Raw genomic sequence first — 22,943 nt, forward strand, 5'->3', positions numbered from 1 at the left:
ACTACTAGATAAATGATTCCCATCTGCACTCCGTTGTTCCATGGCTGCATAGGGCCCACGGATATTCTAACTACTAGATAAATGATTCCCATCTGCACTCCGTTGTTCCATGGCTGCATAGGGCCCACGGATATTCTAACTACTAGATAAATGATTCCCATCTGCACTCCGTTGTTCCATGGCTGCATAGGGCCCACGGATATTCTAACTACTAGATAAATGATTCCCATCTGCACTCCGTTGTTCCATGGCTGCATAGGGCCCACGGATATTCTTACTACTAGATAAATGATTCCCATCTGCACTCCGTTGTTCCATGGCTGCATAGGGCCCACGGATATTCTAACTACTAGATAAATGATTCCCATCTGCACTCCGTTGTTCCATGGCTGCATAGGGCCCACGGATATTCTTACTACTAGATAAATGATTCCCATCTGCACTCCGTTGTTCCATGGCTGCATAGGGCCCACGGATATTCTAACTACTAGATAAATGATTCCCATCTGCACTCCGTTGTTCCATGGCTGCATAGGGCCCACGGATATTCTTACTACTAGATAAATGATTCCCATCTGCACTCCTTACACACAGAGGATACACAATGGGTAGTTGTGCAATTTGGAACTCTATTGCCATCAAGGGGTTTGAGTGACATGATGAATTGTGAGGCCAATGACTGAGTAGTCTGTAAATGTCACTTGAACCCATCGATGGAATTTGGGAACATATCACAAGGGTTATTCATTATGTATTTTTATATTACATGCTCATTTTGGTGCGTTCAGTGTGGAAAATTTGTTTTATTCCAAACTTTAGTGAAATTAGTAAGTGAAATCTTGGCAGCCACAGAATTGCAAAATGTTTCATTGCCAATTTCAGAACTTTGGCCTTTGTTTAAAATATGATTTGCTTAAAAAAAAGGAAAAAAGACACATTGTTCAAAAAATAAGCTATTAGACTACTCAGGTCCTGTATAGTTATTATAAAGAGGATGCTATTAATACAAAGAGAAGTCTTACAGCAGAGCAGAGTGGTTAAGTGGCACCATCATCTACATGTAGTGTCATGCTCAGAGACTAATCCACTGGAGGGAAGAGAATCAGGCTGAAACTAGGCCTCTCTTATATTATACATATTTCACAGGAATTATGCCACATCTTTAACACCTTGGCTGCTAGGGAGATTATTCTGCTGTGCTGAATAATATGTAAATCCATTGTTCATGACGAGCTCAACTTGTCATGAGCACACGAGCAGTGTACTGCATGACGAGCTGAGCTCGTCATGAGCATGGAAGGGGTTAAAGTAACAAGCTATGGCTGGGATATGCGTCCTTTTTGCGCCACACCATTTATATACATATATATCATTGGAAATTCTGAAAGTCTGGTATGGAACCTCTCCATGTGGCTATACACACAGACAGACAATTATATATACATACATAAATATATACACATATGTGGAGTATACATTCGATTTAGACTTTAACGTATCGTCTGGCATGTCAAATATACATGAAATGCTGGATCGAAAGAGGTTCCAGCAGTACCCTAGAAAGTCTAAGCGGAACATGAACAAAATGTAAACATATTGCAACTTCAAACCATTGTAATGGGTACGACAATATATTCTGTGTTCTTAAAAATACAAAGAGATATTTCAAAATAGGCAGAACATTGATTGTGTGACAATGATGATACAGGATATTTGCACGGCTGACTGTGCAATATCCTCTAGGTGGGCTAGGGGAACTATCTATGCGTGAGATTGGGTTTGCGCCATAGACATTTTCACCGTCTACAGCGAAGAATATGTCTTCAAAGCCGATCCTGCTGCACGGAAAAGGTGAAAAATGTGAATGAAACAGAAATACAGCGTTATGACATGAGTGACACATGAGATACATAAATATACATTAATAAAATACGGATTCACTGATGTGGACAGGACGCACACACAAGACAATGTTGTATGAGAACATGCACGAGTACACGGAGATCGACAAAGCAAGCACAACACGAGCAGAATATCGCAATGCACTATGCGGACAGCCAGGTTATATTTTTACTCTCTAGGGAGAGTCAAGATATCTTATCTTTGGTCACTATGTGGTCAGCCACATTATTTTTTGTTTCAACACTAAGCTGATATCCAAGTTATTTAAAGCAATAGAACTATGTGGGCACTACCCTGGCAGCCATGTGAACTATGGCCAACTAAGAGGACGCTATGCCAACAGCCGTGTTAACTATGGCCACCTACGTGGAAAGCCACATTATGTTATCTGCGGCCATCCATGTAGACTTTTGGTGGAGAGCCATGTTGTTGTATCTTTGGCTATCTATGTATTACATTATTTATGGCCAACCATGGAGAATGTAGAGGGCCACACTATGTTATCTATAGCCAACCATGGAGACTGTAAGGACCACACTATGCTATCTGTGGCCATCCATGTAGACTCTTGGTGGACAGCCATGTTACTGTATCTTTGGCCATCTATGTATTATGTTATCTATGGCCAACCATGGAAGCTATAAGGACCACACTATGTTATGTATGGCCAACCATGGAGACTGTAACGGCCACGCTATGCTATCGGTGGCCATCCATGTAGACTCTTGGTGGACAGCCATGTTACTGTATCTTTGGCCATCTATGTATTATGTTATCTATGGCCAACCATGGTGGCTGTAAGGACCACACTATGTAATGTATGGCCAACCATGGAGACTGTAAGGGCCACGCTATGTTATCTGTGGCCAAACATCTAGGCTCTATGTTGAAAGCCATATCAAATTATTGTGGCCATCCATGTAGACTACGTATAAAGTCATGCAATATTATAAATGGCCATCTACATAGACTATGTGTAGAACCATGTGATGGTCTCTACGGCCAACCATGCAGGCTCTATATGGATGGCCATTTTGTATTATCTATTGTCATCCATGTATACTATATGTGTACAGGTATGTTTTATGACCTATGGGTAACTACTTGAACACAATACAAGTAGCTATGTCATTCAGCCTACATGTACTTCAAGGCCAGCCATGTTATTTCATAGTTTTAACACTAGCGAGATAACAATGTTATTGTAACACTGGGTACTATCATCTTTTTCTTGGGCACTAGGGACAGTCCATAATATCTCATCTCCAGACAAATGGGACTTCCAGGTCCTCTCTGTGCCCTGGAGGAACAGCCATGCTCTCTAATTTCTGGGCACCATGAGACAGTCACATACTGAATCTGTTGGGGATTGTAAACCAGTCTTGTTATCTTATCCCTAGGTGCCATAGTATGAAGCTAAACTGGGTGCTCTCATGGCACTCGTTTCATTTCACCCTTGGTCTATACTTTATCACGCTGCCATCAGGGGGCAGCCATGTTACCTTTGTCCAGTAAGAAACCTCATGCTGATTTTACCTCCGGTCACTCAGCGGTTAATTGCAGTTCTATGCAATATAAAGACATCCACATTAACTTACTTCTGTGAACTATGTACTATAGGTACAAGTCACATGTCATCTTTGTAACCTCCAGGAACAGATATACTACCCTATTACGGAGCACTATTTGGGCACTGCGGCACGCTCATGTTGTCTTAGTGGACTACCATCTACCTCTCCGATACTCAAGCCTACAATACCCTTAAGTCTTAATATTAGTAGAAAATGGAGAAATGTTCTCCTGATTAGAGACACATAGGCATAAGGTTGCTTCCGACTGACGTTGCAGCCATTACGGGTGTTAGATTTTGCAGCAGGAGACCTATGGGTGCTAGAAACGGAAGGCAGGAGACCAGGACTTGCCACAGAAGAAAGGGTAACAGGACAGGCAGCAGAAGCATCTACGAAGCATGGTCTAAGTATTAATGACACAGACAGCCGGGGCGGTGGTCAATATAAACCCGCTTACCCTGAGTTTTCACAGCTATCCGCAAGGTAGACAGCGGATTCCCAAAGGCAGGGAGGTCGTCGTGGGCGGCGCCTGTCTGGGAATGACCTGTGACCCTTGGGAATGGCGCCGTGCTGGTGATGGCGGGAGCAGAGGCGCGAGTGGGTGGAGCCTCACCTATGTTACCAGCAACAAACAGATGATCAGGGAATAGACAACGAAAGCATGATGAGAATAAAGAGTTCAATGGAGGGTTTGGAGACCAACGAAGTGAGCGTGGCATGGAAGTTTCCTCCATCACTTAACGCAGTACTGACGCATATTGGTCACTGATGTTAGCAGTGACCGAAAGTAATAAAAAGCAGGTGACCATTCTTCTTTTACCAGAAAGTACAAGCCAGATTTAGAAAAAGAATAACCATGGTATATGGACCTCAGGGGTTTTGACAACTTACCTCTTGCCCCCATTCTGTGAGTCGGGAGACTCTCCAGAGGGTCTGGAAACTCCCCTGCCGCTAACGCTGTGGGAAACCAATATAGGGCACTTGTGGGGAATATTGGATGGTCAGTGGGGGGTGAAACTTGTATTGCTGTTGTAAACTATGTATTTATTCTGTGTATACACTGTGCATGCACAGTGAGAGGAAATTGCTGATCACAACACCATAAATATATATATATAGACAGATACGCATATATTGTCTACACTCAAACATATATAGACACTTACACAAATACACGCAAATACAGTACAGAACTGAACTAATGATAGAAGATTCAGAAATTTTCTATTAAAACAAAGCCACAATGTGTCTATTGTATTGATATTTCTTTGACTAACATGTTGATGCAACAGTTGACTTAATATATGTGATTTCACAAGTAGTGGCTAAGGGATCGTGTGAGGGTTTGCCCAATAATAACAAACCTCGCACATCCATATATCTGATAACCTTCCCAAATCCAAGCTTTTTGAGTTTGCCACAAATTCAGACCACTTTCCCTCCAAGGAACCAGCTACTGTCTCCATCACTGGTCTCTGCCCTCCCACTACTTTCTGTTGGTGTTAGTCTCATAAGTCGAAAAACAGCTTCGCTTCTCTTGGAATTTACTACTTCGTGTTTGCCTACCCCTTTTTCTCAAACCATAGGATGGGAGCAGCAACTATACCAGCAACTCTGGTGAACAAAAGACGTTGGTACAATGCTAAAAAAGATTAATACAGCTCAACGAAATCAGCATGCATTTAAGAATTGTCACTGATGGCAACAACACCACTTTGGTATGGCTCTCTTATATTAAAGTATGCAAATTGCCTCTGCTGTAGTAGGCTACAGGCTGGTACCACAGTCAACAAGCATTGGCAACGCCAATAGAATAAGTCTCGTCCTTGGGCGAGCTATTGGCTTTGGGATATCAGGTGGGGGGTAGCTTACTGGTGGTAGTGGGTGTTTCGGAGTGGATAATGGGATGATTTTAAAAGGCGCTCTACAGTGGCCAGTGCTGCTCGCTTCATAGTGCTTTTTAGATCAAGATTACAGAGATGGGGGCCGGTGGGAGGGGCAGAAGATTCCGTGACGGGATAGGAAGAAACATGAAGGAGCTGGGAATAAATTAAATACGTTTTTTTTAAAAGAGCTATGATGTAGCCAGCTTTGACCCCATCATAGCTCAGAAATATCACCAGAATGATGCCAACAAATGCTAAGCTATGGGCGGGTTCCAAGCCTATTATTGACTACAAGAGCCTTGCATGTGAAAGGACATGTGCTGACGCATGCTTGACCTAAAAGCATAATTCATTGGTACAAAGGTATGTAATAAGCAGTGCATAGTGAATTTCTACTATTTGTAAATAATGATAGTGCTTTTGGAGTTCAGGTGCCTTTCCTGGTCTGAAATTCTTACTACTGCAGACAAGGTTCTCCAATTCACTGATTAACTAATTATATTTTATTACAAGTTCACTATCCAAAAGTCTCTTGGTATGGGTCTTAAGGACTACAAAAAAATATTCGAATGATGAGCACTGTAAAAACTAAGGAGGGGGAAAATGAGTCCAGAAGAAGGCATATGAACAAAAAATGTCCTTCCCACCCTTAAGGTTTGAGTTAGGTCGAGGTACAATCAATAAGAAGTTGCTTCCACCCCTTAGTGCTCTCTCTGGTGGATAGTTCATAATTCCAGGGTCAGGATCATAGTGTGGATTGGAAGAACACTATTTCTTTTGGATAGGTAAAGAAAAACATTACCGAGTCAAACTACAACAATGGCATTAAACAAACGGAGTAATTATACATCTATAATTTGGATAGTATTGTAGCAATACATAGACTGTATTATAAAACACGAGAAGGACCTGAAGAAGCAACTGATGGAAACGCGAAACGTGTTTAACACTAAGTTTCATTGACACATATGATTTAATGAACAGTTAAGCTGTGTGGCTTAAATACACTGTCAAAGGAGCCGTCATTAAATAAACCACAGACTATACATTTAAGCTTTTTTTTTTACTTTTGATTCAGAATGTGAATTTATACATATTGTGCACCCCTCACAAATTTTTTATTACAGTGGTACTATATTAAGGATACATTTATACATAAGGCAATTAATTCTGAACATTATCCTTTTCTTAATGAGATTTCACCTGGCTTTAGAGAATCTTTTTTTAGCTACATCCCTCTTATTCCTGCTGCCTTTCCTAAATCAATTTAGTACGATTGAAGGCCTGCCATATGGCACTGCAGTAGTCAATTTTGGAATTGAGCACTGCCCCTATAACTAAGGTTCTGTGTTCTGGGCTATTAGAGGCATTAAAGGATGTCGTAGAAACTACAGATGCTAACAATTCCTTATCGCCATACTCGCCTGGCTATTTAGTAAGCGACCAGCTTCAAAAGTGAAACCTAGATATTTTACTGACTTTGCCAATGAAATATTTAGACTCGCGATAGTAGGGGTTGCGATGGGTGATATTTTAGTTTGCAGTTTAGCTCTATTGATATTCGGCTCAGACAGCTAGAGAGTGTGCAAGTTCACACAGACTCCAATTTCTGTCAAATTTTTGCGAGATCAATGCGGTTGATTAGTGAAGATGAGTCAATCTAGTGTGGTGTTTAGAAATGGTTGCATTGCTTAAAGGGGAAAAAAAGTGTTTCCGATCCAGCCAGGGTTTTTGGCGTGTAGCATGTGTATGGATGTGGCCTTCTGTGTTCTCTTTACGTAAAGGGTTGTTCACTGCCCATAATGATTTGATAGTTTGTTTAACAACATTGCTAGCTGCTTTTATGGAATCATTTTAATGGTGTGCATGTGTGGCGGGGTTAATGTATTTTATTTTTAACTTTTCTGAGACATTAATGTGAGGAGGGGTGGATGCTCCTACAGGTGGCAAAGCATCTCTTTAACTACATTGTTCTGAGCTGTGTTGTGGACATGACTGAGTCAGGAGGTCTTGTTAAAATATTTTGGAGTAAAGAAAATTATAAGTATATGTTCTTCTGATTGGTAGTTGTTGTTGGGAGCAGAATAACAACTGTACGGCACAGCAACAAAGCAGGTTGAGTGCAAGCAAAATAGTCTGTTGGATTTGAGACAGTCTAATGCGTTCTGTTAGATGCTGGCATAATTGTAAGTAGTTTTTGCAGAGTGTGAACAATGAAAACTGCGCACACAATGCAGGATTTGCAGTAGATTCATACACAGGTCATAGGGAAATTGGGTAAGATGCCCACACCAGGTATGGCGCAATGGGTAGAGCAGGTGACTCTATACCCCGGGGCTCACGGTTCGATCCCCGGCGGCAGCTCAGCATTATATGACTATAGCTCACTTAATCTCCCTGACTGCCCCCCAGCGCCTTGACACCTTTAATGAGTGATATACTCGCGCTTTACAAATATATGGTAAGCAACAAATCTCTAGTGATTTATTGCTGGTCATTTGTCTGTCTGCACATAAAACAATCTCTCAAAGCAGAAGAAATAAGGTAAACATTAGAGAATGACTGATGCTTTACCCCTCCCCAAGAATAAGTGAGAGAGGACAGGACTAGTTACTCTGCACTCATACACAAGATTCCAATTAATCCAGTCCTACTGCTTACAGCAGTTGTGTTGTCCCGGTACATACTGCCCATAAGACATATTGTTTGTGGTTTTACATACAGCGAACCTGTCCAGAGGGCACATGGAGATTAAGCTATTTGCCCAGATTTGCAGGATATTGAAATGCAACAAGGATTCGAGACTGGTTCCTCTGGGTCAATGTTAGCAGCCCTAACAGGGTGGCCGCATATCCCTAAACGTCCCTAAAACAGTGAGTTACTAGACTTCCAAATACAAGAACAGAGATGAATCTAGGACAAGTCGACGTGATGGTGGAGATTCTGGAGCAGCGTGGGTAGGAAGGGCCGCCATAACAGGCACTCTACATCCAGCTGTGCACATCACACAGCCCTGTGGTGTGATCTTCCAGCCGCCTCATCGACAAAAGCAGATCTCGGCCCCAGCAGAATGGCCCTATCAGGCAGCGAGAGCCCCCGCTGGTAAGTGAATGAGGTTTTTCCTTGCTCATTTCTTGTGCTGCACATGTACAGTCACTGAGTTTTCTGGACCCATTTCGCAGCACATGGCTGAGTGAATGATTCCTGGAGACGTGCCTTGCAGTACTTGCTCCTGATGTGGATTTACTCTCGAACAAACAATAATATAATTATTGGTATTCGATCAGAAACACTGGGTACACTTCAGTAGACAAGGCGACTAAAAATTTGTTTATGCTTCAATCAAAATCAGTGGAAGCAAAAAAATAGCAAAGAAAAAAAAAACATCGCCAGCCCTCTGCTACCGGTGGGTCGGGTATTAGAATTTGTTGAATTCACACCTCTTGGACAGCTGTGTGCACATATGGCTCTTCCACCAATCTGAAATCCCCAAAGGGGTGACTCACCAAGTACCCATGCATATCATTGGATAATGGGGTATGCTAGGAAGCATTATAGACACACTCATTGGATGATGAGACATGCAAGTCTCTCCTGCCAGTCACAAATTCTTGGAACAAATTGCCTTCTTTCCCATATCCGGAACTACTATAGTATGGTGAAATATCTCCCACACATTTGGAGAAAATGCTGAAGACTTCTGAGACATTTTTTTTCAAGAAGAAAACTCCACATTGGGTAGTGCAAAAGACTAACTCATGGTGTCATGACATGGTGGACCAGCTGTCACTTTGTAGTAAAGGAAAACATGGACTAGTAGGTCATCTTGAAATATGGCACACAAGCCAAAGTGTTGGGCCAATAGCATGTCCACCAACCCTAAATGACCCCCTAAGTACATAAACATTAAATGCAGGCTTGGTCTTAGGCTTATATGTTACTACAATTGCCGCAGACCAGCAGTCTGTCTTAAGAGCAGCAATCGGGATTTACCATATTCACAGCTCAGCTAAGCAACATGTCTTGCTAGGACAAAGGGTTCAGGGAAAAGCGGGTTCATGCAGGAGCTCAGACACTACGGATGCTTGGGCAGGCAGGGAACACCGAAACGCAAGGTCCTATGCCTCCCAGCTTCAGACTCGCGTAGACGGAGAGGGTTACAGACATGCAGATATTCGCTTGTGCAAGGCTCAGTTACACACAGGTTGAGACAAGCGGAAGGAAGACATGTAGGAAGCACGGGAAGGCAAAGCCAAGATTGAAAAGGGGATCTAAAAAGTGGAAAATAAGAAAAGTGGAAAGGCGGTGAGATTGCAGGAAAAAGATTATTTGGAATGCTAGGGAGCTACCATGCAAGCGCCACAATACAGAGCCTCGTCGTAACTTCAGTAAGTGTCTGTAAGCTATTTTAAAATATAAATTGCTATGTAGATAGTGACTACAGTTCCACGAAAATACAGTCTGCCTTCTTGCTGCACCATAGGACACAAGCCCACAAGTCTGCGTGCTTCCGCAAGATCAATACTCAAGCCAATCAAATTATCTATTTCCTACAGGAAAGGAATCAAGACCATCCAGCTGGTCCATATCTTTCAGAAAAGGTTAAAAGCCCACCAGCGTGTGCAGGTCCTGTAGATAAGGACCTGGGTTCATCCATTCTGCTCCTTTCCTATAGTTAAGGACCTTGACCCTTCCAAACTGCTCACTTCCTTCAGATAAGCACATCCAGCCTGAGTGTTTCTTCTGGGTAAGGACCCAAGTCCTTCCACTTTGTCCACATGCTGCAGATAGCACCTCAAGCCAGTCCAGCCTGGCTGCTTCCTCCAAATAAGGTTCCCCATGTCCAACAGTTGATGCCCCCTACTCTACACCATTCCATCTGGCAATTCTGTTGGGGTAGAGAGCGCTACTTTTAAGCTAAGTGCTCCACATACCTTCTTTTCTATAAAGCTATACACGCAACAGTCTCGGCCTTGTCTGTGTTCTCACTCTATTAACACTTCTTGGTCGATACAGGCCTTAAGACCAACTGCAAGACATACAAATCAACTAGACAAGTAACCCTGCTTACCTGGCTAAAACACATAACCAACTAGAAGCTATGCCTTAGCCTAAATGGGAACAAAGTACACTAAAAAGAGAGAAACCGGTATGCTACCAGTATCTGAAACAACATCACCAACTTCACATCACCAACATCAGAACTCTCTTAACTATGCTTCAATTCAGACAGGCTCTTAAATCTCACTTCTACAGAAAACACTAAATACAATCCACAGATGTTGCAAATATGTCTTGAAACTTTATAACCACCTGAAGCTGAGCAATGGAATCCATACAACCGAGCATTCTAAATAAACTGGCAATGTCCTTCGACACACAAGCGGAATCACATAATGCTTCACCCAGACACTTGATCAAACATACTACTTGAGTAGAATCTACCACCAAATGATAAACTAACCTGCCAGAACCATGCTGCAAATAATGCGAACCACAGTCAAACAAAGTTTCAACAGATTACTTTCACCAGTCAACGGGAATTCAGAATTTCGCCCTGGTTCCAAAAGCAGTACCGAACCATAGACATGTTGGGAAGGTACTATAGAAATTTATTTAGTAGAACACTTCAAAACAATAAGCAACACAACCCACAAAAATATTGCTTCCTTGTGAGCTATTGCAAGTAGTACCCCTTTGGCTCATGTCTCGATGGAGTACCTCAAATTTTGACTTTAGCCATGTTCAGCATTCTGTTGCTCTTGAGCAAGGCATTTATTTATGAATTTTGTAGAGCGCACGGCTACCCCCAATGGGGGTGTCCCGGCGCTAAAAACTGATTGGCAGAAAAGAGAGAAAGTAGACTACACAGATACAAAAAGCCAAGTCTTCAGGCGTCTACGGAAAATCACTTCAGATGGGGCAAATCTAAGATCAATAGGAAGACTGTTCCAGTATTTGGCTGCAAGGACGGCAAAAGCTCTGCCGCCCATTCTTGTACGACGGAATCTAGGCACATACATTAGGCGCAGATTGTTAGAGCGGAGATCCCTGACCGAGTAAGACAACCTCAGTCTTTTTCTTAAGTAGTCTGGGCCAGTTCCATTCAACGCTCGAAAGGCAAAAATGAGCGTTTTGAACTTAATTCGGTTAGCTATGGGCAACCAATGAAGCTCTTTGCGAAAAGCCGAGATCGAATGTCTATAGGGAATGTTACCAATCAATCTTGCAGCCGCGTTCTGCACCACCTGGAGACGTTCAATTTGGTACAGAGGAGCCCCTGCATAAAGACTGTTCGCGTAATCCAGGTGGGAGGTAATTAAGGCCTGGGTGACAGTTCTACGTGCATCCATGGGTAAAAAAGGGAAAATCTTCCTCATCATTTTTAATTTGCCATAGCAAATCGACGTGACCTTATTGATTTGGGGGCTGCAGGATAGAGTATCATCGAATATGAACCCCAGGTTACGGGCAGAGTGAACCGGGGTTGGCGGAGGGTTGAGAATCGTAGGCCACCATAGAGAAGGTGGAATGGTCATTTTTTGATTAAAGAACAAAACCTCCGTTTTATCGGTGTTTAATTGCAGATGGTTAGTGGACATCCAGGAGCAAATTTCGCCAAGACAGTGGCGAAAACTGGAGAGGCTGGAGTCAGAGTGATCGCTGAAAGAGAATATAAGCTGAGTATCATCAGCATACGAAATCACTCTGACTCCGCAAGCCTCTATTACCTTAGCCAACGGGGCAAGGTACACATTAAAGAACAGGGGGCTTAACGCTGAGCCCTGTGGGACTCCGCGGACCAGAGGTTTGCATTCTGATTCAAAAGGTCTAAGAAGAACCCTCTGCGATCGCCCTTGGAGGAAGGAACCCAGCCATGTTAAGGCAACGCCACTCACTCCAATCTGCTTCATACGGTCCAGGAGGATTTTATGGGACACCGTATCGAAAGCGGCGGACAGGTCGAGGAGGACCAGCATGGCCTCCTCGCCCTTGTCCACACACTCTCGCACAGTTTCTGACACTTCAAGCAGTGCGGTCTCCGTACTGAAACCCGCACGGAAACCGGACTGAGAATCATGCAAAAGAGAGTAAGTCTCCAGGTATTCCGCTAGTTGAAGTTGGACTGCCTTTTCCAAAACCTTAGCAGGTTTGGGAAGCAGAGAGATAGGCCGATAATTACTAAATTGTGTAGGATCGGCATCAGCCTTCTTCAAAATGGGTACCAGCAGAGCTTCCTTCCAGACTAAAGGGAACTGGCCTAGTTGTAAAGAGGCGTTCCAAATGGAAATAAGAGGGTCTAACAGTAAAGTGGCCAACTCACTCATGATTTTTGGGGGGACCGGGTCCAAAGGGGAACCTGATTTGCACTGTAATAGTAGTTTATGTGCAAGATTAGGAGTGAGGTCCTTGAAAACAGCTAAAGTAGGAACAATGTCCTGGTTCATTGAAACCGGGATAAGGGAGAGGTCCAGATTACCAGCTAGAGGAAAAGAGGCAGCAATTTTATCGATTTTTTCTTGAAAGAAGTCTGATAGTCCGTTACAAAGAGACTGACTAGCAGGATTAATAGGTGTCATAGCAGGGGGTTTGACAAAGTCCTTGACAATATTAAACAGTGTTTTAGCCGAATTGTCTGCGTCTTTAATTTGTGAGGTGAAAAACTCTTTCATGGCTAATTTTCTTGATTTAGTGAAATTCCTAAGGGCCATTCTATAGATAGTTTTTGCCTCAGGGTCGTACGTAAGTCTCCATTTACGTTCGAGTTTTTTACAATGGCTTTTTTCTTTACGTAAGGCATCTGAAAACCAGGGAGCAGAAGGGCGAGCTCTAGCAGATGACATCGTTATACAAGGGGCAATTTCATCGATCGCCGCCAATAGAGTAGTGTTAAACTTAGTAACACAGGTATCAATATTTCCTAAGCTTAACTCAAGAGGGCAACTGAATATTGGCTCTAGGGAAGTACAGGTGACCTTATGCCATTTTCTTCTCTGGCCTGGCCCTGGTTTCACCGGGATGGGAGCCTGCGGGATGGGAATGTCAAACGCAAGCAAGAAGTGATCAGACCATGTAAGGGGAAGAGAAGGGTGCGTACTAGTCCCTGGGAGGTTGGAAAAAATAAGGTCTAGCGTGTGGCCGGCTACATGCGTCGGACCATGAATGAGTTGCGTCAGACTCAGGCTCTGAAGAGAGTCGAGAAGACGGATGGCTTGGGTACAGGTGGGGTCATCAACGTGGAGATTAAAGTCACCCAGAACTATAAAGTGAGGGTGCTTAAGGGAAAGGTCCGTGATGACATGTACCAGTTGTAACAGGGCTGAGGGAGAGGCTTTAGGGGGGTTGTAAACCAGAATGCCGGTAAGAAAAACTGCGGCAGAATCCGCAACAGAAAAATAAATGGCTTCTATCAGACCAATATTGGTGATTTTCTTTATGATGATATTCAGGTGGGTTTTAAACAGGATGGCCAGACCACCTCCTGTCTTTCCCTCCCGGTTGGCGCCTAGATAGCGATAGTCTGAGGGGGTAGCTAGAAAAATGTCTGGATTAGAGGTATCTTTGGTCCATGATTCCGTAAGGAATAATATATCCCAACAGTAAGTAGTGAGGGTCGACCAAATTTCATTGGCATGCCGGGGCAGGGAGCGACAATTGATCAATGCTAGTTTTAACGGGCAAGAAGCCAAAGCGGTGGGGAGAGGGAGAGTACGTTCACGCCAAGGGGGAATCAGAAGGGAGCAATGGGAGCATTGAAAAGGACGGCCATCTAACTCAATAGGGGAGCAGCGGTCAGATAGAGAACATGAGCCCTCACCTACTAATATCAGCTGATCTCTGGTCCAACTAATGCCGGTCTCTCTCACATCCAGGGCAGGGGGACTGGCCCTAGGCCCGGGACAGGCGCGGACGGGCGCAGACGGGCTTGCCTTAGGCGCGCCTTCGGCGCGCCATCGTCGCGCCCGCTGCGCCCGTCCGCTGCGCGGCCGGGAGATGTAATTGCTTTTACACATAACAGGAGGGTGGGAGTGGTCGCGAAGCTGTACCGCTACCCTCCCTACCTGCCTTCCCAAGATGGCGGCGTACTTCCTCGTCTACCGGCGTCAGCGCTTGCAATCGGCTGCGCCGGTAGAATGAGGCTTCTGTCAGGAGCCACGGAAGAGAAGTAAGTCTCTCCTGCAACGAGCGTAATTCTCAGGAGTTTAAAAACGCACCTGGTAAAATATGTACAATATTTAAAATTCGATCCTGACTAATTACAGAATGCACAACACAAGTAATAGCAAAAGAAAAGAAGAGCGCCCCCGGCTTTTCGCCTCAGGGGAAAGTACCCAATCAGTAATTACTATGCACTATGCAAACATTCCTATATACATACATAAAGCTGAAAGCAAGTGTAGTGATAAAAATATATATTTTAGGAATTAAAGCAGCTTGGAATATGGAAAGGAATGTTGTGGATTATGAATTAGAAGGGAAGATGGGAAGAAAATGTGAAAGAACTAAAATGATCACTGACCATAGGCGGAATCAGCAGCAGTGTTGTGATTTCCTGTGGCAGTCACAACGTCTAGAGAAATACAAAATAAATCAAATAAAAGTCAGGAGCAGGAAAGACAGCACAATAACAGAAAAAAAAAAGTCTGCAACGGAAGCCAAAAAGGGAGAACCGGACGGAAAAAGGAATATGCAAGTCTCAATAAGAGAGAAGGCTGAACAGGAATGGAGAGGCAACAGGGGCTCATCGACACCAGACCATACATGCATCATGAACCATCAATGTCTCTAAAGACTGAGGCATCAGTCACGTGTTTCATCAACGCAGCCCACCTTTGTTTTTCCGCATTGTAACTTTTTTTAAACCGACTGAAGCCTTATTAATGTTAATGATTTATTTTTGGCACCAAAACATGTGTAATCCAAAATAATGTTGTTGTCAAGAAATTTCAAAATATCCAGTTTTGAAAAGGTACATTCAAGCCATAGTGCCTGGAGCTTCAAACAATAGGCTGACTCCTCGCCAGCCCGATAGGTCTTTCCGAGGCAGGACAGCCTGACCTGGGGCCCACTCTGTGCCAACCTTCTGCCCATTTCAAAACCTTCACTAGGAGGTCCTGTATGATAACCCTTCCTTTTTGACTCCAGGAGTCTGACCAAGATGTGCTATGGGGCCTGGCAGTATAATTGGGAAATAGCCTTTACAACGAGGTTTTTACCACGTTGTACCTTTACCACACATTTTTTACCGCGTATGATTTAGAATGCATCTGCTTTTACAACGTATGCCTGTATCACGCATTTAAGATAAGTTAAGGAGTGTGGGGGTCTCCCCCTCACAAATGTATATATTTACATATATATATATAAACAATGTATCTAAACAATGCTTGGTAAAGGCATACATTGTAAACGCATATGCGTGCTTAAAAATGAGGGGGTGAAAAATGCGTGGTAAAGCCATGCAGAGTACTTCCCTGCGTTGTTCGGTCATACAACTAGTATAAACCTTCACAAGGCGAGACTAGGCTTACACTACAGTGTGGCGGCCTGGCTTGGAAACTGTTTCCCGTCACCCAAGAAGAGAACACTTTGGTGTGAGAGTGTCTGAGTAACCCCTCTACCACCATGACTGAAGCACCCAAGTCTGAGGATCTTGCCTCCAGTATCTCAATTTTTCTGTCCAGAACCGAAAGTCAAATATGTAGTCGACCAAATGTCCCATCTCATTTTGTCCCAGAAGATGATCCCCATGTCTTGTAAGCTGTGCCTTCACCTCTCCTAGGATGAAGCTCAGGTTTAATACTCCTTCCCGCCATGACAGGAGCGTTTATCTAGCCTGAAAATGCTTACCATCCCTCAATGTGAGCCCTACCTTGTAATGCTTCCCCAGATGAAGAGCCTTCAAGGGGTCTTGTACATTTTGGTGATACTCAGCCGCTGGCCGTGCAGGTAAGAGCAGTGGGGCCGTGAGGGGGGCGGAGGGGGATTTCAATGGACGATGACGAGGGGAAATTAATTATTTATTTAATTTGCCCTGGTCATCGTCCGTTGAAATCCTCCCTCACTTGGCCCCATCAACCCACCGCTCTTACCTGCACGGGCCGCGGCTGGTGATACTTCCCTATAAGAGGAGCTTCCTTAGCGAGGGTGTAGCAGGTAAATCTTCCTCTGAAGAAGAGCCCCTAATGTGAGGGCCATTACTGTAATACTTCTGCAGAAGGGGCCGCAAACGTGGCTCTGAGAAAGTAATGTTTAGCCTCAAATATGTCTATTGGTGATGCTTTCCTAGAAAAGGAGTCTCTAAGTGTGGTCCTAGCAGATAACGCTTCCCCAGTAGAGGAGGCACCAGTGTGAGTGTTCTACCTTGTATCCTTCTGCAAGGACAAAAGCCCACATAGGTAAGAGTTTAGCCGGATAACCTCTCACAGCCCCAGAGAACATGTGAGGGTGTGCCATCACATTGTACCTACAGCGTCTGGACCACCAAGACCAAGGGGAAGGTACAGCACAGTAACTCTTCCTCCAGGAATCCTAAACTACCTTTCCACCTATCCCTGGGGAAAGGATGCCCCAAGGTAAGGAAGTAGCCTGCTAACCTACTCCTGCGGAGAAGAGCCCCTATTATGAGGGATAAACCTTGTAACACTATCTGCAGGGTGAGGAGCTCTCGCTGTGAAGGAACATGAATCGCTTCGTCCCACCAGCGTGAAAAGCAACCTGCTAAAACTTTTGCTTGTGTGGCCCTAGTGAGTGACTACTCTTGTAACACCTTCCCCAAGGTCAGGAGCCCACACTGTGAGGTGTCAGTCTGCCAATCCGTTTGCTATGGTGAGGACATACACTGTGAGGGGGGCTAGCATGCTAGGTAGAGGGGTTATATTGGTAACCCCAAGCTCTACTGTGATGGTCAGGGTGAAGTGAGAGGGCTCAGCCTGGCATCCTTCCTCACACAGATTAAAGTCTCTTGCAGTGTCATGGGGTGGGTGGCAGGCATGCCGGACGTGATGCTTGTAGAAGCAGTGAGCAAGTTTCATTGTTCTGTGCACTCACCTTGACACCCTCCAAGTTGCGTAGCGTGCTGCACATCCTGCTCGAACGGGGTCCTGCAAGTAGACAGGAAGGAAAAACAAGATGTCATGGGCGAATAGCTTTAGCCACAGGCAGCAACTCCATGCGAAAGTGTAATTAAATCATTTTCAAAGACAAGCAAGGAATAGAGGACCGCCGCGAGGGAAAAGAAGAAGAGTCATTCCCCGCACCAATCTCCTGTAAGCTTGTGGCATTTTAGGATACCGAAACATTCTGTGCCTGCAGAAACAGATAATCCTATGTATGGATTTCAGTGTGGAGAAAGTCCCACAAAGCCGTCAAGCAAGCCCATTTCTCAGCACATAATGGCTCAGCGACCCATCAATATTCAGGTTTCACAGCAGATAAAGGCCTAGCAACCCAGCCAGCCTTTCAGTTGTTCTCCGATGACAGTCAGCAGATTTCTCAGCAGACGACCGCGCAACGCACCGATCAGCTCACTTCTCAGTAGATAATGACCAAGAAAACCACTCAATCAGCCCATTTCTCAGCAGACAATGACTGATCAATTCCTCAAATGTTCATATTTCTCAGAAGCTAACAGCTGAGCAAACCATCACCCTTCTCTTCTCAGATAATGACCAATTTCTCAGCGGTTGCCAATGGGGCCACCCAACCAGCCAGCCTGTTCAGGAGGGAATGACTGAGAGACCAACACAGCAGGAACATTGGTCAGCACATATTGATCAAGTGACCCATCGAGTCCCTTAATTTCCCTACAAGGAAGTACTCTTGACTCATCCAATAAACCGCTTTCCTACACAGTGACGACGGGAGCCACCAAGGCAGCTCATTCTGTTGCAAAGATGAATCTCAAACCTACAAACGCGTGCCATTTCCACACTTGACATGCAGATGGTCTGAGGCTTGGTCTCTTCTCTCCTCCTTTTACTGAGTGAGTGTGTTTTTGCTCCACAAGACGGTACCACTATTAATGGGACCATGGGGTGGACTTAAGCAAACATTGAAATGATTTAAAAACTGCCGCGTTTGACACCAATAGGATAAAAAAATATACTACTGTTGGAAGAGAGCAGAAGAATATGTGTTTCACAGGTCTGGTGAGAACCACATAGTAAACAACAGTCGTTCTGGTGCTCAATAAACTTTAGCCTGCAAGCACCCCCCGTTGAGTGGAAAGCAAGGCATTCCAGTGGGTTTGAAAAAAATTAAAACAATCCAGTAATCTTATCCAGCTGAAGGACAATAGAGACTTTTATTATCACTGCATTAATATTTTAAAATAGTGGGATACTTTAGAGAAGCTCTTCCTGCTTACAACAGATGCAGCAGAACTTCAGAAGAGCATATTTCTGTCCTTATCCACCAGTTATTGCACTCTCAAGTTGTGAGTAACTTTGCCTGTGAGGGTAGACAAATGCATGGTTGTCATAGCCTCGCGAGCTAGGTTTAAGATAGGTTGTGGGGTATTTATCTAGTGCCGCAGCCTCCAATTACTGGCCTCTTGGTGTTTTGTGCAGACATCTACCTGCAGTTCTGATTTATACCGTTGAGACTCTCTATTTGGTGAATTTGTTCCCCACCCGTACTACTTGCCGTAGGTGGGTGGTTTCGGTAGGACGGGTTTCTTTTCTTTCCGTTGTGCCTTTGGTTGGGGACAAAAACTCATCCTGTGCAATTAAAGTATTTTATTATTTCTTATTCTGAAGTGTTGTGGCTTTACGACACAAAATGGCTTTTATATAATGATTGCATTGCTATGTATGTATATAATTATTAATTAACCTGGTGATGAACATCAAAGTGGCTCATGGCTGTCAAATTACCCAGGTCACTAGGATGGCTAGCAGGAAGATGCTAACTGTGGTGAGACTTGGAGGCCTATGATTATAACAAGAAAAGTTAAAATAGAAGTCCGCTGCGGTTGGTTGTAGAACCTGGAATGGCTGAAAGCGATCCTCGAGAGGATATGAAACAGATGACACACTGCCCTGCCAGGAATCTTTGGAAAAAGAATATTTCTTGTTCATCCTTTGTAGTGAGATTAAACCAAGCTAACGTGTTGATGCTGGCTGTTTTCGACTAATGTTGGGCGCACAACCAGCGTTCTGCATTTATAATGAAATGAAATGGAGTTTTATAAACCGCATTTCTACCCGAAGGCCTCGTAGCGCTGAGGACGGGTGGAGGGGAGAGCGGCCAGACTGAGGATTACTGAAATAGGAATGTTTTCAGGTTTTTTGCGAAACTTAAAAAAATCAGGTTGACATTGACATTGTGGATGGATACTCCTAGCTTACCAGAAGAAAAGAATGGTGGAACTTTGCAGAAAGCTGTGGGGACCCAGTCAATTAAAAAGGAGGCCTGGCAATGTAAAGCGGCTTAATTTTTAGACTAACATTTACCGGTGTGCCTAGAAGTGAGCAGAAAAAGATTTTTGAAAAATGCTACGGAGGCTTGGCTGTGCACATGTATGTGCTAGTTTTTATATAGCGCAAACCTAGCTAGTAACTAACGGAGCACTCTACAAAATGTTGCGTGTAAGAAGACGATTTACAAAATCTAGTACATCAAGTGGGGAATACACAAATACATTTCACAGGTTACATTTTAAAGGTTTAGGTACAGGGAGCAAAAGTGATTTTCCAAGATACACATGCTGTTGAGTCAAGTGCCAAGGTTAGGATTTAAGGTTGGGCCTCCAGGTTCCAACGTCAGTAGTTCTAGCCAAATCCCTCCCACATATGTGGAGTAGCTATTTCCAAACCGCACGCCATGTAACACAACTCCAGAAGAGATGCATCTCCTGCTCTAGGCAGGTCCACCCACAGAGCCATTGGAAGGTTGTGAGATCCATGTGTGTTTATGTTTACTTATAAAGCACAGTGTGCCCCATACAACATGCTGGTTTATGTGGAAACATTATTTTGCAACAAAAACAGTAAACCACAAAACTGGCCTTACAGAAGACCATCTGTCAGATCATGCCTTCATTCTTGGCCAGACTACTACTGTCTTCAGTTAGTGGGCCCTGGCGTGGACACGCCTTTGTAGCGCTGTACTAGTAAATGTGGAGGCCCGTACAATAATGAGAAATGTTGAACAGAAGTCACTGCGTGTGTCCTGGTGTACTGATCATATTGCGGTTGGGAAAAATATGTCGATTCCGAGATATTTGCTTAAGTCCGCTTTGCCAGATTTTACCTACCTTGAAATATAAATAAGGGTTTAAAAAAAAGTCCAAAATACATCCAAGTGCTCTGTGGCCTATATGATTGGACTGCATTGTAGGGATAGCTCAACTGTGCTATTAGTGCTATTGAGAATATTGTTTGGGAGAGGGCCTTACAGTACCTTAGATGACAAGAACATGAAATATAAGCTACCGCATCTTTGGATGGTGAACAGAGGAAGGGACAGAATTGAATACAAGGCCTTAGGGTAACTTCTGTGCTGCAGAAACTAATGTAGAAAGTGACATTTTTCAATGGAGAGCAGGACTGTACCCTCTTGCGCTTTAGAGACTTAATATTGGAAGTACTATATAGACTTAATACAGGAAGTACTGTAGGGACTTAATACAGGAGGTACTATACACACATAATACAGGAAGTACTAGAGAGACTTAATACAGGAAGTACTGTAGGGACTTAATACAGGAGGTACTATACACATATAATACAGGAAGTACTAGAGAGACTTAATACAGGAAGTAGAACTAACAGAGGAAGTTAAGAGTGCCCCTGATTGTTGTTTGATACATACATTTACATTGTTGAGAAGACTGTCAAAACGCAGCTTACGTGCTACCAAAGATGAACATCGAAAGTGACCTACTTGAGGAGAGGGCCTAGAAGAAAACAGGGAGTGGTATTGTTTAAGGAAGGGTGAACCGTGGCCCAAATGCAAGAGGAACTAATTCAGGGACCGTCTCCGTTTAATTGCGCCAAAAAGTGCCACGTGTCCTTTATTGATTACAAAAATTAATTAATTTTTTTTTTAAATCGATACAGTAGGGGATGGTCGAGTCAATTGTTTCATTTGCCAGCTTTTCTCAAGTACACCGCTTACTGAGTACAAATTAAGTTTCACAGGAAAAAAGGCTACTTCGTAAAATCTGCTTGTGCGCAGTTCCAGAGATGAGCTATCGGGGACGTCACTGCGCGGCAATAACCTCCTTCTGCCGCTTACAGCTGCCACTTATGTGCTGACGCGTGTCTTTACATCCCGCCCCTTCCTCAGAGGGCTGAATGAACCCTAGCCTCAGCACATTTAAGGAAAGCCTTTACCAGCACGCGCTAGGATTGATTTTTTTGTTTTTCTGTTTTTTGCATCTGTGGATAACCTGGTTATTCTTGTTTTTTGCATTTTGAGTAGTGTTGAGTTTCTGAGGTCCCTTCCCTGGCCATGCTGTCAGCAGAGCACTCTCTGCTTGAGAGCAGAGTTCCCACCGGCATGTCGGCAGACCACAAGCACTCCCGCCTGTCAGCCTAACCTTCCATATGTCTAAATAGAGCCAACATTCCCTGGATATCAGCGAATCAGAACCAGTAGGTCCACAGGACACCTTTTATGGCCACTCCCAGTGTCAGTACAACACTAGCACTCCCAACACTAATCAAATCAACGCACCACAAATGAGTGATGTAATATATGAGGTCATAAGCCGTGCACGGCAGGGGTGCTCCATATATGAGTGATGTAATATACGAGGTCATAAGCCGTGCACGAAAGGAGTGCAAGCTAGTTCAATTAACTATCGATGGTGAATTTCAGTGGGTTTTGGCTTAGTACACATTAGTTCCTATCTCATTTTAACACCTTAGTAGAATGTCACGATAACCATTGTTTTATCATATTATTTCTACTTAAAAAAAAAAAAATCTAAGATCTCATTACCATATCTAACTACAACATTATTTAATCATTGTTTTTACATGGAATATATACATATACACATACATATATATATATATATATATATATATATATATATATATATACATATATATATATATACTATACACTACCAGCCCGTCCCGACATTGTCCGGGGATGACATGTAATGTGTGCAATGTTTGTAATAGTAAATCCTAATTTATGTGGCACCGAGTGAATTCCGCGGTTCTGAAAGCCGCGCCCGTTTCATTGTCTGGGTATCCCCGCTGTTACGCTGACTCTCCTCAGCCTCTTGAGAGTTCAGTGCGTGAGAGCGTGCACGTGACGCTGCGCATGTGTGAAAGAGCAGCCTGTTTTTTTTTTGTTATCCCCGGTGGTACGCCGACTCTCCTCAGCCCCCGCCTGAGCACCGCTGGTATGCCGATTCTCCTCAGCCCCAGCCTGAGCACCGCTGGTACGCTGACTCACCTCAGCCCCCGCCTGAGCACCGTAGCAATCTGTTATGGTGTGTGGTGGCTCCATAAAGCATCCAGGATTTACGGCCCATTTTCCGCGAATGCCTTGCCCATCGCTGTATGGCCACGCCCCCGGCAGAACGCACACGCCCACAAGGAAGTAGTGTGAAGGCTTTGTT

At 43.9% G+C, this 22,943-nt stretch overlaps 1 protein-coding gene across 4 annotated transcripts in view; it reads right to left on the minus strand.

Annotated features, from left to right (window-relative positions):
• Positions 1–22,943, minus strand: part of SEMA6C (semaphorin 6C) — a 313,712-nt gene that overhangs the window by 12,626 nt on the left and 278,143 nt on the right. Inside the window, exons 16-18 of one of the 4 annotated variants that reach the window (XM_078670647.1) lie at positions 17,411–17,463; positions 14,880–14,930; positions 3,931–4,086 (exon numbers count right to left, since the gene is read on the minus strand). In XM_078670647.1, coding sequence (XP_078526773.1) covers positions 3,931–4,086; positions 14,880–14,930; positions 17,411–17,463 — 260 coding nt within the window. The remainder of the gene's footprint in view (positions 1–3,930; positions 4,087–14,879; positions 14,931–17,410; positions 17,464–22,943) is intronic. The other 3 variants (XM_078670649.1, XM_078670648.1, XM_078670650.1) reach the window with 3 other exon arrangements.

This window comes from Lissotriton helveticus, chromosome 12 (genome assembly GCF_964261635.1).
Source record: "Lissotriton helveticus chromosome 12, aLisHel1.1, whole genome shotgun sequence".
Lineage (NCBI taxonomy): Eukaryota > Metazoa > Chordata > Amphibia > Caudata > Salamandridae > Lissotriton > Lissotriton helveticus.